At 58.4% G+C, this 16,385-nt stretch overlaps 1 protein-coding gene across 6 annotated transcripts in view; it reads right to left on the minus strand.

Annotated features, from left to right (window-relative positions):
* Positions 1 to 16,385, minus strand: part of COL16A1 (collagen type XVI alpha 1 chain) — a 50,422-nt gene that overhangs the window by 27,886 nt on the left and 6,151 nt on the right. For 4 of the 6 annotated variants that reach the window (XM_040467612.1, XM_040467595.1, XM_040467589.1 and 1 more), the window contains 32 exons: positions 15,697 to 15,777; positions 15,404 to 15,529; positions 14,560 to 14,613; positions 14,233 to 14,259; positions 13,656 to 13,691; positions 12,598 to 12,624; positions 11,413 to 11,475; positions 11,099 to 11,140; positions 10,947 to 10,991; positions 10,813 to 10,848; positions 10,357 to 10,419; positions 9,958 to 10,002; positions 9,779 to 9,874; positions 9,559 to 9,597; positions 9,034 to 9,078; positions 8,837 to 8,872; positions 8,241 to 8,351; positions 7,794 to 7,829; positions 7,532 to 7,567; positions 7,344 to 7,454; positions 6,949 to 6,993; positions 5,100 to 5,135; positions 4,891 to 4,935; positions 4,457 to 4,588; positions 3,645 to 3,680; positions 3,335 to 3,442; positions 2,887 to 3,009; positions 2,726 to 2,779; positions 2,484 to 2,525; positions 2,122 to 2,157; positions 1,978 to 2,031; positions 1,738 to 1,806 (listed from right to left, as the gene is read on the minus strand). In XM_040467612.1, coding sequence (XP_040323546.1) covers positions 1,738 to 1,806; positions 1,978 to 2,031; positions 2,122 to 2,157; positions 2,484 to 2,525; positions 2,726 to 2,779; positions 2,887 to 3,009; positions 3,335 to 3,442; positions 3,645 to 3,680; positions 4,457 to 4,588; positions 4,891 to 4,935; positions 5,100 to 5,135; positions 6,949 to 6,993; positions 7,344 to 7,454; positions 7,532 to 7,567; positions 7,794 to 7,829; positions 8,241 to 8,351; positions 8,837 to 8,872; positions 9,034 to 9,078; positions 9,559 to 9,597; positions 9,779 to 9,874; positions 9,958 to 10,002; positions 10,357 to 10,419; positions 10,813 to 10,848; positions 10,947 to 10,991; positions 11,099 to 11,140; positions 11,413 to 11,475; positions 12,598 to 12,624; positions 13,656 to 13,691; positions 14,233 to 14,259; positions 14,560 to 14,613; positions 15,404 to 15,529; positions 15,697 to 15,777 — 1,935 coding nt within the window. The remainder of the gene's footprint in view (positions 1 to 1,737; positions 1,807 to 1,977; positions 2,032 to 2,121; positions 2,158 to 2,483; positions 2,526 to 2,725; positions 2,780 to 2,886; positions 3,010 to 3,334; positions 3,443 to 3,644; positions 3,681 to 4,456; positions 4,589 to 4,890; positions 4,936 to 5,099; positions 5,136 to 6,948; positions 6,994 to 7,343; positions 7,455 to 7,531; positions 7,568 to 7,793; positions 7,830 to 8,240; positions 8,352 to 8,836; positions 8,873 to 9,033; positions 9,079 to 9,558; positions 9,598 to 9,778; positions 9,875 to 9,957; positions 10,003 to 10,356; positions 10,420 to 10,812; positions 10,849 to 10,946; positions 10,992 to 11,098; positions 11,141 to 11,412; positions 11,476 to 12,597; positions 12,625 to 13,655; positions 13,692 to 14,232; positions 14,260 to 14,559; positions 14,614 to 15,403; positions 15,530 to 15,696; positions 15,778 to 16,385) is intronic. The other 2 variants (XM_040467605.1, XM_040467574.1) reach the window with 1 other exon arrangement.

Consider the following 16,385-nt stretch of genomic DNA (forward strand, 5'->3'; position numbering starts at 1 on the left):
CCCTCTCTCTCCCCCTTTAGTGCTCGCCACACGTTCCATCACAAAGGTCATCTCAGATGACTTAGCAGGAGATGGGAATTTCTGCCCTTAGTTTATCACCAAGGATTTGAAGACTCTGAAAGGCTGTCACTGGCCTAAGGTCACACAACTTGCACGGTGTGTGGGGCTGGGACTGGGGGAGGGGGCCTCCCGGCTGGGGTTCAGCCTGAGGGAAGAAGATCTGGAGAAGTCTGCCTGGCTGTTCAGGGGCATTCTGATGGCTGCCTTCCTGTGGGACATGCCACCTTCACACACGGGACTCGCAACTCCACGAGAATCGGGACTGTCTTCACTTTTACCTCCGCCTTTACCCAGAGGCTCCCTGGAACAGCCAGGGACCCTGTGTCTGGGCGACACAGACTGGTTGCATGGATGTGGGCGAGTCCCTGTCCCCTCTGGGCTTCAGGGCACCCTCAAGAGGACCCTATCAGTGATATTGCCAAACCGGAACTGGAATTTCTCTAGGGACCCATAAACACAGAAAAGATATCTTTCACTGGGCTGTTTTCAACATTCCCAGAAACCCAAGAGAAATTACACACTTGCCCATGACCTGGCATGGCACAGCCTGGCTGCAAGGTAGCACTGCTTTGATTTAGGCTAGAATTATACCATCTCGTAAAATTCTAGTGGGTTCATGTGGAGTAGACGCTGACTATTATACAGGTATTTGATGAATGAAAATAAAGAAAGGCATTTATTATTACTTAATCTATGCAATTTGTTCAATAGGCACATCTTTTAAAACATGGGAATGAGGGGCGCCTGGGTGGCTCAGTCAGTTCAGCGTCTGACTTCGGCTCAGGTCGTGATCTCATGGTTCGTGAGTTCGAGCCCCGCGTCGGGCTCTGGGCTGACAGCTCGGAGCCTGGATCCTGCCTCGAATTCTGTGTCTCCCTCTTTCTCTGCCCCTCCCCTGCTCACACTCTGTCTCTCTCTCTCTCTCTCTCTCTCTCTCTCTCTCTCAGAAATAAATAAGCATTAAAAAAAAAAATAAATAAAACATGGGAATCGTGGGTGGGACAGGAATAAAGAGAGGTCTTTGAGGGTAATGAGGTTGGTCTAGATAGATCTGTGCTGGCCAGTATGGTAGCCAATAGCCGCATGTGCTTATTTAAAATTTAAATGAATTGAAATGAAATGAAATGTAAAATTTAACTCCTCGGTCACACTAGCCACATTTCGAGGGCTTGAAAACCACGTGGCTACCGGCTACCCTCTCGGGCAGAGCAGAATAGAACATTTCTATCATTGTGGACAGCTCTATGGGGCAGCACCCATTTAGATGAGCCCCCAAGGACCAGGCTTTGAAGTGGGGTGGGTGAGTTAACATATGGGCTTTGAGTCAGACAGACCTGGGTTCAAGTCCTGACTCTGCCTGCTCATTCTCTGGCCTTCCAGGGGACAATGATAGCCAGTCCCTTATAGGGCTGTTGTGAGGTTTAAGTGAATCTCTGTTGCTTTAGAGCTCAGCACAAGGCCTCAGCGCAGTCACTGCTCCAGAAATGGTGGTGATCAGTGATGTCATTCAGGTGCCCTCCCCTCCAGACAGTGTGGCTTTCCTTCTCGGAGGCTGGGCCTCTCTCCTTCCCTTCCCCACGCTGTGGGGCCCGGTCAGTCAGCCCTGTGCCCTCTTCCCAGCAGCACCAGCCCGGCCCCAACAGGGCCTCCAGCACAGAGCACAGACAGGACCCTTACCGGAGGCCCAGAGACACTGGCACCAGGGGGCCCCATTGGCCCGGCAGCTCCTTTCAGCCCCGGAGACCCCTGCAGAAGAGAGAGCACAGAGGCTAACGGCGTCAATCGGGCAGGTGAGACGCATCAGACCAGGTGTTGGGTGGCCCACCATTGGGCATCACTCACTCCCATGTCCCTGTCCCCCCTGCCAGGGCACTCAGAAGCACCGCAGGTCTAGCGCCCTACGAAGCAGAGGCTCACCTTGGCACCTTTCTCTCCGGTGGGGCCAGGTGGTCCCCGAGGTCCCGGAAGCCCCTGCAGACAGAAGGAAGCACAGTTCCTTAACCCCTGGCCCGAAGTGGCCCCTTCCCCCGCCAGACTCCTCTAGGCCAAAAGCAGACGTACCTGAATGCCAGGCAAACCCTGGACTCCAGGCTCCCCCTGCAATTTAGAAAAGACAGACTGGGCCACAGGCCCTGCCCCACTGGCAGACCTGGTCTGGGGTGGGGTATCTGCCAGCCCAAATTCAAGAGAGCTCCCCGGCAAGACCGTGAGGGTCAGAGAGGCGGGGGTCAAAGCCAAGGTCCCCCCCAGGAGTGATGACAGGCCAGGGCTACAGCCCAGTTCTTCTTCCCGAAGCTGTGCCCTTGAGCACTGGAGACCAGGCAGAGCCCCATAGTTTTGGGGACAGATAGGAGTGGGCAGATGGTTAACAGAAGTATTGGGAGGCTGGGGGCAGGCAGGCCAAGGGGAGGCTAGAGACTCACCTGCGGCCCCTGGATTCCCCTTCCCGGAGGTCCAGGCTCTCCCTGAAGAGACAGAAGGACAAACCTTGGCTTGGGATTCCCCACTCACCCAATAGCCTCTTCCCCAGCCTCTTCTCCTTTACCCCCGCACCTCCACCTTCTCCCTTCTCTGGGGCTGATCTTCCCCACTCCAGGCCCATGCCCCCCACCGCCAACCCTCACCACACATACCTGCAGCCCAAGCTCCCCGTACACACACCTACCTGGGTGCCCTTCAGTCCTGGGGGCCCTTGAACTCCAGGTAGACCAGGCTGGCCCTAAAAGACACAGGTGGCCCATGGGTCCCACAGGGAAAAGGGTGCAGGTGGGAGAGAAGGCAAAGCTCAGGCAGGGAGAGACCAGAGGGCTGGTAGCCGGAACTCACCGGTTTCCCAGGCCGGCCCACACCTTCTGGGCCCGGCTCTCCTTTGGGGCCCGGCTTCCCAGGCAGTGCTGCCGTGCTCGGCACTGCCCCCTGCAGGCTGGGGCAGGCAGTGCAGCCATCACCCTGGTCAGAGAGAGGCGCAGCCAGCTTTCCTTGAGCCAGGGCTGACAGGCGGGCCAGGAAGAGGCACCAGAAAGAGGGGGGGGGGGTCCCTGCGCCCCTCTGAGAGCTCTGCCCCTCCACTGCCCCCACCTCGGTCTGGGAAATCAAACCACGCCCCCGACCCTCCCTGCTCTTCCCCTCCCTGCCTTGCAGAAGAGCTGAGGCATCACCCAGCGATTCCGGTATCCCGCGAGGCTCGCAGCCTGACTCCGCAGTCCTTCACCTCATCAGCTCTCAGCCCCATTTCTTTTTGCCCGGGCAACAAAGTGCCCCCTACCCGACTGACCTTTTCTCCTTTCGGGCCCATGGGGCCCCGCACGCCAGGTTCTCCCGACAGTCCCGGCCGCCCCGTGGTGCCTGGCACTCCAGGATCTCCAGGGTTCCCAGCATCACCCTGTAAGGAGCAGGCTTCAAGGAGGGCAGAGGTGGCCCAGCTGGGGGCAGACTGCCTCTTGGGAGCTAAAGGCACTCAGAGCCCTTTGCTGGGGCCTGGGGGCTGCCCAGGGAGTGGAGAGCGGGCACAGGGCGGTCAGGAAAAGGAAGTGGAAAGCGCCTCAGAGAGGCGGTGCCCACCCGTGCCCACGAGGCTCTCTCACCTTGTTCCCCTTCGGTCCACGCTCTCCAGCCTTGCCCTGGGGAGAAAGCATTTCTAGTACCCACTCACTCATAGCGGACACCCCTAAGCGTCTGGCACCGTGTTAGACCCAGGGAACTCAAGAGGGCACAAAACAGTCCAAAGTCTCTTCTCTCGTCCTAGCGAAGCAATGCCGGATGGATTAAGAGAGGAGCCGAGCCAGAGTCCTGTCTGGGTGACCCCCGGCAAGCTGCCTAACCTCTCTGTGACTCGGTTGCCTTACCTGTCAATGGGAATGCTAAGAATGGCGTTGGCTTCTACCCTGTAGAGTCCTTGTGACATTAGACGAGCTAACGTGTGTGAAGCAGTGTGTGGCACCCAGCATACGCTATGGCAGTGCTCGCTGTGACCAGTAGAGCGAGGACAATAATAATCAGTCCCGTGGTAACCACGGGTCATCCTGAACACCTATCGTATGCCGCGAAGTGCTTCACACACGCGACTCCTAGGCCCTAGGTGTTGGTGATTGCAACACCACCACGCAGAGGAAACAGAGGCACAGAGAGGAGAACAGTAACTTGTTCAAGTCAAAGCGTGAGTGAAAGGCAGAGCTAGAATCTGAACCCAGGCCCGCCTGGTCCCGAGTTGGTGCTCTTTCTTTCGTAGGCCCTGCCAGGCCGGGTCCCAGGATGAAGGGCTGAGGCATCCTCTGGGGACAGAAGCACTGACCCTTCCATCGACTCCCACCTACTCCCCACCATCCAGGGAGCCAAAAGACCCGGGCAGGGTTCGTCCCTTCCTTTGCGCCTCTCCTGCAGCAACCTGGGAGCTCACCTGTTTCCCTGGCAAGCCAAAGCCCGGGGGCCCAGGCTCTCCCTTCTCTCCAGGAGGGCCAGGCAAGGCCACCGCGTAGCTGTCCCCATCCTGAGGCTCGGACAGGGCTGGGCATGGCTCACAAGGCTCCCCCTGCCAAGTGAGGACACAGGGTTGGGGGATACCAGGCCGGGCCTGGAATCGGGGGCTGGGGAACGGAGCCGGGCCTGACACAGCGTCCCTGCTGGGCGAGGGATATCTCAGGAGAGATCGCGGGAGGACAGGCAAGAAATGAAGGTGGGGGCCAAGTCATCAAGGGTCTTGAATGCCATGCTAAGGAGTAAGATGTTACCCTCAGGCAGTGGGGAGCCTTGTGGGGATTGAATTAGAGCAAGATAAGTGTGTGTTTAGGAAGTTCACCCTGGCTGCAGAGGGGAGAGTGTCGCCAGACTCACCTTCTCCCCTTTGATGCCTGTGGATCCCACTGGCCCTGGTGGACCCTGTGTGATTAAAAAAAAAAAAAAAGAGGCCACGCGTGAGGCCCAGCACCTGCCTGGGCTATGCTGGGGCACAGTCCAGGTCTGTCGTCCCCACCCCCCCCAGTAGTAGGTAGCACCTCCCGTCTTCCCCTTTTCCCAAGAGCTGTTGTTTCTAGAGCACTTACCGGCCGGCCAGCTGGCCCTGCCTCCCCAAAATTACCCTGTGCAAAGCAGAGAGCAAAGGGTCAAAGAGAGGGTGCTGGGTCAGTCCCCAGCCACAAACCACAAAAGTTGCCTCTTAGGATGTCTAGACTACCCCTCTCATCTCCTGGCTAGGGAAACTGAGGCCAGGGATTTCCCCAAGGTCCCCAGGAGAGTCTGTGGCATGTTCCCCAGGCTCACTTCACAGAATCCTAGCCCCGCACGCAGCCCTCACCCAGCACACGAAGATCATTAGCTCATTCATTTGTTCACTGGATGCCTACACGGCTGTGCCCCGGGCAAGGTGCTGGTGGGTCGCAGTGAACAGCACGCCCGAACACCTTGTGCAATTTACACACGTGTGGGGGACAAGAAGTAGTTTTTAAGTCACAGTAAGTGTAAACAGCCAGGAGGGCTATGAAGGGCACAGACACAAGGGAGGCCATTCTGGACAGGGTGGTCGGAGAAGTGTTGACCACAATTATTATCAGAAAGACGAGAAGAAGGCCATCCAGCGAAAGAATAGGGGGAGGGGGGAAGAGAGGGAGAACGTACGAGATGGTGGGAGCCACGAGTACAGAATCTAAGAGGTGGGGACATTCCTGGTTCCAGAGCGGAAGGAGGCCAGCACATCCACAGCCCCGGAAACGGAAAGGGAAACGGAGGAGAGGAGAGCGGAAGAACCGGAAAGGCAGGCAGGGTCCGGCCAGGGTCTTGTTAAGCATAGCAGGACTTTGCTACAGAGTCAATCATGAAGGATTTTAAGCAGGGAAATAATGAAACCCGAGTTCTTTTTGCGAGGGCACGTTATGTTAGCTGCTGGGTGGCAAACGGCCTGTGGATGAGCTACGGTGGCCACAGGCAGGCCAGACTGGGGGGCTGCCACCAGAGTCCAGGTGAGACTGGTCGGGACTCAGATGGCGGTGGCGCTCACAGAGGTGGAGAGGAGCGGAGGGGGGGGGGGGGCGGACAGAGATGCCTGTTGGGGGGGCTGGGGGGGAGGAGACGTGGGGGAAGGCAGGGATCCAGGCTGTGGCAGGTTTGGGATCTGAGGAGCCGGGGACGTGCCATTTACTGGGACAGAGAAATCTAGAAGAGGAGGCAGCTGTGAAGTGAGGGTACAGGGGCCCCGTCTTGAGAAATGACGGGTGTGGTTTGCCTGACAGAGCAGAGTCCGAACATATATTTTGGTATTTCTCACGCTTGGACACGCATCCACCCGTGGAAGCCCTCATTTGGGTAACACCGCATTATAAGTTCAACGCTGTCATTTGTCCCCAACGCAATCATAAATACAAATGTGAACACGGGCACTGAAATCGAGTAACCCAGCCGAGCAGCGAAGATTACAGACTCTGGGGCCAGATTCCTAGGCTCGGATCCCAGTTCTACACCCGAACACCCACGTGACCTTGGGTAACTGACTTGGCCTTCTATGCCTCTGATTCTTCATCCGTAAAATGACAATAATGGAGTAGCTCCCCCAAAAGGTTTTAGGGGGATGAAACAAGTTAATACGTGCCTAAGCACTTGGAACGGTGCCCGGCACATCGTAAGTGGTAAAGGAGAGGCAAATATTGTTATTTTATTAAAAGGTGGTCTTAAACGTGCTTAATTGTTTTAGGTTATCAATAAAATAAACACACGGCACTAAGGAGTTCTCTTGGAGAAGGCAAGGGCTCTTCCAAATAAGCTCATTGACTCCAGTCTGCAAAGCACGGATGAATTTATTTCACTGTGGGTTTACAGTTTGATCTCTCGTCTGTATCGTCCCTATTCCCTGCCTCCCTGCCAAGAAACCGTGGCGTCACTGACAGCTAACCCAGAGCTCACCTTCTCTCCTTTCAGCCCTGTTGGCCCTGGAGCCCCAACTTTCCCCTGAAAAACAACCAAATCACAGTTAGAGCGCCTTCCCACTCCCACCCCTGCAAAACCCCATGGTTCCAGTGTCCCCCCAGAAAGAGAAAGGCCAGCTTGGAATTACGAATGCCACAACTCCAGCGGTAGCTGGGCAGTTACTTCTTTTATGCAGCCGGGCACTTGGAGATTCTAAGAGGGAACTCCGGGGCAAGCAACCCGGGGGGGGGGGGCGTAGGGGTGGAGGGAGAGACCAGGCTGCAGGCCTGGGACACCTGCCTCAGGGCCTCCTTCCTGGTCTCTGCCTTGAGACTCGGGGGCTGTGGGGCCAGGGAAGCCACCAGTGTGGCAAAGATGGGCTGGTCACTCACCGGAAGGCCGGGCAAACCGAAGCCAGGGAGGCCCATGTCTCCTTTGGCCCCTGTAGAGGGCCCAAGATGCTGGGCCCCTACCGCTAAGCTGCAGGACAAGCAGGAGTCCCCCTGGGGAAGGAAGTGAAAGAATTGGAAAGGTTCCCAGGAGTCAGAGGGGGGCAGCCAGGGGACCAGTGTTGCCTTACCTTCTCTCCTTTGGGACCTTGGATGCCAGGGTCTCCCTGCAGGGGAAAAAGGTTTATTGGCTGAGACTGGGCACGTCGGGGCACCCCAAACTTCCTAGCCATATGCGAGGACAGCAATGGTACATACCACAAACCCTTCAAATACCCAAGGGTCCTGTGGGGTTCAAGATTAGCACCCAGAGCCGGGGCTCATCAACCCATGTAATAGATGGAGGAAATCAGGCCAGGCTAAGCTACCTCACTGGAAAGTTCCTGTACCTACCCTATCACCTTTCCATCCAGCAGATCTCAGGCCCTCCTGAAAGAAAGTGTCAGTGAGGGAGTGGGGTGGGGAGTCAAGGCCAGGACCCGAACCCGCCCCAGCCCACTCCCTTCCTCCACCCCCAACCAATCCCCAATCGCCAGGAGGAGGGCCAGCCTCACTCACTATAAGGGTGGGCTCCACCCCAGCTTGCCCAAAGGGCATCTTAGAGCCTCCTCAAGAACCCCAGGAGGTAGCTGTGGAGACGTGGGTGACCTTCTAGCCCAGCCCTAAACTCTATGGTTCAGCCCCCCTCCCCTCAAGCTAAGAGCAGGGACCCTCTGCCCACAATCTCTCTATGGCCAAGAGATGTACCCAGTCCCTCTGCCAAGTACCCAACTCCTCTTCACAACCACGCCTGCAGGTTTTTGTGGTGCCCCTCAATGGCGCCCCTCCTTGGGCACTCACCTTGGCTGGTGCAGGATCACCTGGTTCCCCCTTGGGCCCTGGTTTTCCAGGGAGCCCTACGAAACTCTGGAACCCTTCAGGCAGCGTTGGGCACACTTCACAGGGGTCACCCTAACAGAAGGGAGAGACCGTGAGCAGACAAGTTGAGGCCGAGACCCCGAGGAAGACAAGGAGCCCTAGACATTGGATGTGCCGGCACCCTACCCCCAACATCAAGGTGGACAGTGGGATCACTGGAGGGGCCTTCTGTTCGACTGACTCATTCACTCCACTTACGGTTCCTGGACATCACAAAACGATATCCTTACAATAAGCCACGAGAAGCCACTGTGTCCCATTTACAGATGTGGACACTTAGGCGCAGAGGAGCTAATCGACTTGCCACATTCATAAACCATGTGAGCGGCCGAGGCAGGATTCAAACCCTGCTGTCTAACTCCCAAGCCAGGCTCTTGATTTAGTAATTATGCACACACCACAGGAACAAAGATGGGGTCTGCTAGAGAAGGTCCAGTACCGCTGATGCTCAGAGTGTCGCCTTCAGAGAGGAGATCCCACTCCCACCATACCCTGGTGCAACCCGGCCTGGGACTCACCTTCTCTCCCTTCAGCCCCGGCACCCCTGGCTTCCCCTGTTGGAGAAGAAGCAGTGAACATCAGTGCCGGGCAGAGGAACTGATAGGCCAAGAGAGGGCCCAAGGACCTAGCCCCCCTCTCTCTGGAGGCCTTGGTAGAGCAGCCCTGGGCATGGTGGGCAACAGCACCCCTTCCCCACCGGACTGGGCTTACTTACAGGTTTCCCACCGGGACCTTCCTTTCCTGGCACTCCCGCGCTGCCCTGCGGTCAGAAGAAGTATTAAGGGGGAGGCTCCTGGCCATGACCTCAGCCCATTCACCCCTCCCCCACTTAGTCCTTTCTCAGACTCCCTCTGTATACCCCTGTATACCCCTTCCCTGGTACAGCAGGTCAAGAGGAATCTAGGTGACGCCAGAGGAACCATAGCAGACAAGACAGCCAGACGTTTCCAGGGCACAAGATCCCAAAATAAGCCCGGGCCCTCTAGTTAAGGCCTCTCTGGTCGTTACTAGACTTAGGCCTACCTGTCCCCATGTCTGGAACCCAGGCCAGGGCTCCCATGTCAGCAAGCACTGGGCTGGGGACACTCCCCACCGAGGGGCCTGGCTGAGTTGAGCCAGCCTCAGCTGAACGCCTGGCTCCTGCCCCCCATGGATGCCCTGCTGCCCCTGGACTGCTCCCCTCTCTCCTTCCACCATGCAGGCAACTCCCCCAAGCGCCCCTGACCCTGCGTGTGCTTACCTTGTCTCCCTTAGGGCCTGGCGGGCCACCCGGGTCCCCCTGAGGGCAGAAAGAGCATCAGCCAGAGGCTTCCTAGGGAGCCCCCCACATCACAGTAAGACCAACTCTAGCCCCCTCCTTTCAACCAGGACCCCCAGACCGAGCCTTATCTCCCCAGCCCGGGCCAGGCAGCAGAAGGGTCTCCGAGGAAAGAATAGCAGAAGGGGCAGGAAGTACTCACCGGGGTCCCAGGAAGTCCTATCCCAGGGGCCCCAGGGAGGCCAGGGGGCCCAGGCTCTCCTGCCAGTCCCTCGGGCCCAACAAAGCCAGGGTCTCCCTGGCACAGACAAGGCAGGTATGAGAGAGCCGCCGCCCCAGCCCCACCTCCCACTCTGCATCCCACAGATACCCACAACTCACCTTCTGCCCTTTGGGTCCCATGACGCAGATCTCCCCTGGCCGGCCCTGTGGGGTCGGGGAAGGTGGAAGAAAAGCCTGAGGCCCTGAGGCAGCGGCCCTGCTGAGAAGAGGCCACACCTACCTGCCCACCCTCAGTGCCCCTCTCCAAAGCCAGACTCCATCCCTGTGTCCCAAGGTCATCCGAGGTCAACCTCTGGGCATTAGAGATCAGGGGCTGTTAGGCTGGGAGCCAGGGCTCCTGGGTTCAGGTCCTTTTCTGTCCCCTCTTTGCTCTGCTTCCTGGGGCACAGCCTCCCCCTTTCTGGGGAGCAAGGCTACCAGGCTGGGTTCTGATGGCAAAATCCAGCATTTCACTGAGAGACACGGGGTTGTGGTGAGGAAGGGTCCCCAGCATCGTACGTCTCGGCCTGGCTTTCCCGGCGAGCCCTTAACGCCTCCGTCTCCCTTCTCGCCTTTCTGGCCCTAGGGAAGGAAAAGGCAAAGTGACTGGGGTTGAAAGAAGGGGCGAGAAGAACCAGAGCAGCTCTAGCTGGAGGAAGGACAGTTGCCTTCTAGACCCCTGGTCTCTGCCTCCCCTGGGACGGAATGGCTTCAGTCACTACAGGAAAGTAGACGACAGAAAGAACTTTCGAACCAGCCAGGCCACTCTCGGGGAGTCTACGGCATTGCCCTCTGGGTCTGGTGGGAACTTGGACAGGACAGGGTGACTGGGAGGGAGAGTGAGTAGTGCCAGCTCTGTGCCTTCCATAGGGATGGTGGCCTCCTTCGTCTGGGAAGATTCCAGACATCTTTCCTCAAGTCTACAAGGCCCACGCACCTCCTTGCCACCCACCCCTCCAAATCCACGCCCATTACCTTCTGGCCTGTAGAGCCCGGAAGTCCTGAGGGTCCCTGAGATAAGGCGGGGACGCAAAAGAACAGGTGAGGGAAGGCGGGCGAGGCTGGGCCAAAACCCCACCGCCCTGCCCTATCCCTGGTGCCACACTCACCAAGGCTCCTGACTCTCCCTTTTCTCCCTTCGGGCCTTCTGCACACTGAGCAGGGAGATAAGGCGTTGAGAGGGTCCGGGGGTCACCCTGTGGCCTTCCCCGGGGGCTGACCCCATAGTGGTCTTGAAGTAGGCCTTGCCTCCAGGTCTTACCTGAAGCGGGGCATCCGGGGAGATCCGGACACAGTCACTGCCCTGTGGGTAGGGAACAAGGGATCAGGGGTGGGACCCTGTTCTGAGAAGGTTGGGCTCAAGAATCCCGCAGTCCCAGCAGTCATTTTCTAAGGACCCCTAAAAACTAGACATTTCCCCCTACTAACTCCTAGAAAGACCCTACCCCTCGGCCCCCGTGTGGGCTGGGCTGCAGGGTTTTTTGGCTGAGCCATCGGGGACGGTTCACACGCCAGCCCAGCCTCAGGGCACGGCCGGGGAGGGCCCCCCGCGGTGGGCCCGGCTGGGGCACTTACCCGGGCTCCCTTCTCTCCCTTGGGGCCTGACGGGCCAGGAAGGCCTCGCTCACCTCTCCCTCCCTGTGGACGAGATCAAATCGGGGGCTGGGACCAGAGGGACCACATGGGAGACTTGAGGAAGCTCTCCCAGTCTGAATTCTCTACACATCGACCACACAAGGGTGTTTAAGTGAGCACACTACCCCCCAACCCCCAACCGTGCACGCAGCATATGGATTCCATATGCATTCGTCCATATGGCCCTCCCACCCCAAGAGGCTATATTTGGCAAATGTAGAGTCTCACACAGAGGGTACTCCCCCCACGCCCCTACTCAAGCACGCAAAGCTCGCACGCAGCCCGCCCGGGGCCACATGGACGCATGTGCGTGGACACGCACACGTAGAATGACAGAGCCGGTGATGGCGAGAGTCAGGCCCCCTCGGTTCAAATCCTGCCCCTGCCACCTACTGGCACGTGACTCAGGGCAAGTCGCAAGTCACCTCTCTGAGCCTTAGGGTCTTTAACGACAAAAAGGGATTCCGGGGGCCGTGGCAAGGACGGAACATGACACCACAGGCCAGGTGCTCAGCGCGGGGCCTGGCACCCACTGGGCCCTCACACGAAGGCGGCCCCCGGAAGTTGTGCTACATACTCTCCGGCTCGCACCAGCACGCTGTCGCACCTTCACGCGTGCACGGCCTGTCCCGTCGCTCACAAGCCACACGGGGCTGTCGGGCCCACGGGCACACGGGCTCGCTCTCCCCATCACCGCGGGCCACGCACAGGAGAACATGTGTCCCAGGAAGCACGTCGCCAGACCCCCACACGATCACTCTGACACCCCCAGTCCCACACAGGGGCACAGCTGGGTCTCACTCAGTGTTTTCTGAAGCAAAATGATAGGACCTGTCCCCACTGGATGCTTGAGGAGGCAGGAAGGCAACGTGTGCACAAGTGAGGCCCAAAGCCCGATGCCAGGAGGAGCCAGAAAAGGAGCTCATCACATCCTTACACACGTGCACAACCCCCTACTCTCTCCAACACACACACACACACCCACACACACACACACACTCACCTCCCACACACACAGGGTTGGGTAGCCCTAATATAAACACACAGCCACGGGGTCACATGCTGTGAGACAGGCTGGGACTGCCAAAGAGGGCAAGAGTGTCCTGTTCTCCATCTTGGACTCACCTTGGGTCCAGAAGGACCAATTGTGACCTGGATGGGGGGTGGCGAGGCAAAGAGAACATTATACCGCAGCGATGGAAAGAAGACCGAGGGCACAGAGAGGGCAGGCCATTAAGCCAGGGCCACACAGCATTGTGGCTGCACCAACAACAGCCTGAATTCCAGCCCCTGCTCTGCCTCCCAGGCCAAGCACCACGCCGACTTTATATCCCAAGGCTGTCAGACTTGCAGAGGGGTCTAACCTACCTTCTCCAAACTGCCTGACTTTGGCTAGCTCCACCCCCTAGTTGTTAGGATTGCACAGCTGCGCGGTTGCCATGGTAACCCCTGCATACCTGGGGACCATCAGCCTCACCGGATTCCGGGGGGGGGGGGGGGGGCTAGATGGAAAGAAGGCCAGGCAGCAGAGGGGGTACTTCCTGATGTCCCCCGAGATCAGGGGGCTGGGAGCCAAGGGCAGCCGGGATTATGCCATTCGTGGACCAACGTGGTACGTCAATTCAGGATGTCAGGCCGTGGGAAAGTAATGACTCACGCTACCCACAGAGGAAGCACAGTTGGGTACCAGCTGTGCTCTCACTGAGCCCCTCTCCCTTGTCTTTCTAGACCCCCAGAGGGAGGCTGGACCAGAGCCAGCTGGAGAGGGATAGGAGGGGGGTCCGGAGTCAACATGTGTTTGGGCACCAGTGCCGGGCTGTGTCACCCTGAGTCAGCCTTCCCCTACTCGAGGCCTCCAAGGTGACGTAGGAAGCCTTCAAGCAGAACGGCCCTGAGTCCTCGTGGGGGAACGGAAAGCTGGGATCATCAACCAAGGTCCTGATCCCACCAGTCACCACCCTGTCCCCAGCGCATTGCCCAGATCACAAGCCGTGAGGCTTCCTTCCGTGCAGCCCTTGGTGGGGCTGGGGTGGGCGTCAAGGCCAGCTCTGGGGGATGGGCAGGGAGGCGGTGTGATAAGAGCACAAAGACCCCCTTGTGCTTAACCAGGAAGCTACCAGGCCAACCTCTAACCCACTCCCAGCCCCCGCCCACCCCACCCTGCACACGCTCTATTCACTCACATTGCTCTCCCGGGTACCATGGACACAGGGTGGGCACTGCAAGGGAAGAATGGGCCAGGAGTTCAGTTCTGAGAGCCTGGGACCAGCCCTCACCACCCCATTCCCCCGCTTACACACAGCGAGCACACAGAACATCACGTGTGTCCTGTGTGAAGTCCAAGGGAGCAGGAAGATGGGAATCCTACCAAACAAGCCTCATCTCCCAACTCCCAGCAACCCAGAGCCATTTCTCACTGTAGCCCAGAGAGGAAGAGCAGTGCGATCTGGGTCACACCGCATGTGGGGGGCAGGGTGAGGCCCAGGATCTGGGGTCCCGCAGCCAAGGCCCGGACTCTTCCCGCGATGTGTATGGCCGCTTGCTGCCCACACAGCAGGAGTGTCCAGGACTAAGCCCAACCCTCCCCTCCACCCACCCACCCAAGGAGAGAGGCAGCAGGCGGACAGGGCCCAGCATTGCGCCCCGAAGGAATGCTGGGAGCTATGTAGTCCTCCCAAACCCCTACGCCCAGCCTCCAGTGCCCCAGAGCCTTGTCCAAAGGGTTCATGCTGGCACCTCCAGTCTAGATGGGAGGCTTACCTCATCGGCCGCTGTCTCCTGACGGGCCTGGGAAGAGGGAGGGCATGGTAATGGGCAGGAAGCAGAGGGTACGAAGCACTGCTTCCAACACTCCTACCCAAGAACTGCCAGGAGCGGGTGCCCTACACAGTGCCAGTTACTGTCTGTCTCGCCCCCAGTCATCCTTCCTTCCCAGAGCTGGCTCCTATACATCCTAAGCTCTGTCCAGGAGTGGGGGCAGGTGGAAAGAATGTGGGAGTAGAGTGGCTTAGTCAAGGGGTTTACAGAGGGCGCGGAGAGCAGACCGAGGACACCGTGAACTCCTCCCCCTATACCCACTGTCTCTACCTTTGTTCCCCTTTCTGCCTTCTGGCTGATGCTTCCTGTCAGCTGGGCATCCACCTGGGCAGAGAGAGCAAATAGGAACTGTTGAAGAGGGGGCAGCGCAGGGGCCCATGCTGGAAAGGGGCACCCAGGTAGGGGCATGGACCCCAGGTACCCCCTCAGCGGGCACGTCCCAAGGCATCAAGAGCCTGCTCAGGCCCCTGGCACTCCCACAGGCCCCCCCCCTCCTTTTCCCCCCACCCACGTGATGTCGGAGAAAACAAGACCATGAATCAATGGGATCCTGTGTTCCTGCAGCCAAAGGCTGGGCACGATGCCCAGCGGGCAGGGAGGCTGCCCAGCCTGGGGGTGGGGCTAAGGGAGGAACTGGGCTTCCCTGCCACCCTAAAGAACCTGAGAGTGGTAGGGCAGCTGGCCATGGTGCTGGGGTGTAGAACCAGCCTGGCAGTGGCTGGGGCTGGGCCCAGGACAGCGAGCAAGCCCCGAGGGAAGCAGTATGGCCGGGCCTCTGATCCCGGGTACCCTTGTCCCGGAGAAACTGCCCCTCGGTGCAAGCCTGGTCCTGACCTCACCAGGAGGGTCTGGGGTGGCATCAGTGAGGGGTTGGGTAGTGGCAGAGCTAGATGGATATATCCCTCAGTGCCAAAAGGCAGGTAGGCACAAGTTCACGCAGTGGGCTCTCTGCTTCCTTGAATCCTATAGGGGTAGTTCATAGATAGGCGGGACTTCCGGTGCCCTCCCTACCCTGGGAACAACTGAACCCAGTGCTGGACCTCAGTCAGGTCAGGGGAGGAGAGTCCCACTTGTACCTACCTGTGGTAGGTGCCACAGGTACCTGTCTACCTACCTTGCTGTTTTGAGGCTCCTCCAGGCAGAAGCAGCGAGTGTAGACCTTGCCTTCGGTCTGTGGATTGATCTCAATGAGCTCATTGCTCTGGGTATCCCGGCGGGCCTTGGAGGTCTCTGGGGGACACTGTCCAGCACAGGGGAAGGGCTGGGGTCAGTACAGAAGTCAGATTGCCCCTCACCCTCTCATCCCAAGATTTCAACGCATCCCCTCGCTGGTTCCCCATCTGTAGCACACTAGCCCCTGGGAAGTGCCCCAAACCCTCCCAGCTGGGCTGGAGCTGGGCCACTCACCCCTCCGGGTAAAATCTCACAGCATCCCTCCTCCAGCACAAGCTCTGGGTCGCAGTAGATGTGTGCCTGCTGAAGGTCAAACTGCAGGGGACACACAAGTCAGTTTCACTTCATTTTACCAAATAGCTCAGTGTCCTGGCTGCCAGGGAGGCACAGAGATGGCTCCACCCCAGGATTAGCCCTCAGAGACCTTCCGGTCTCACCTGGGGAGACCATCAAGAATATGGTGGTCACCAAAAGCAAAACGGAACCGCACACGTAGGAAAGAGGGAGAGGAAGGAGGAAAGTTCACTTTGGCCCAGAGGAACAAGGCGGAGGAGGTTCCATTTAAGCTGGGCCTTGGAGCGCCTGGGTGGCTCAGTCGGTTGGGCGTCCGACTTCGGCTCAGGTCACGATCTCGCGGTCCGTGAGTTCGAGCCCCGCGTCGGGCTCTGGGCTGACAGCTCAGAGCCTGGAGCCTGTTTCCGATTCTGTGTCTCCCTCTCTCTCTGCCCCTCCCCTGTTCATGCTCTGTCTCTCTCTGTCTCAAAAATAAATAAACGTTAAAAAAAAAAAAAATTTAAGCTGGGCCTTGAAGGACCAGTAGATATTCCGCAGATGGGTCTGCACGGAAAAGCATTCCAGGGGGAGGTGACAGCAAAGACAAAGATGTGGGGGTGGGGAAGTAATAGGTGAGATGTCCAGCTAGG

This window comes from Herpailurus yagouaroundi, unplaced genomic scaffold, assembly GCF_014898765.1.
Source record: "Herpailurus yagouaroundi ecotype Mexico unplaced genomic scaffold, PumYag 77, whole genome shotgun sequence".
Taxonomy (NCBI): domain Eukaryota; kingdom Metazoa; phylum Chordata; class Mammalia; order Carnivora; family Felidae; genus Herpailurus; species Herpailurus yagouaroundi.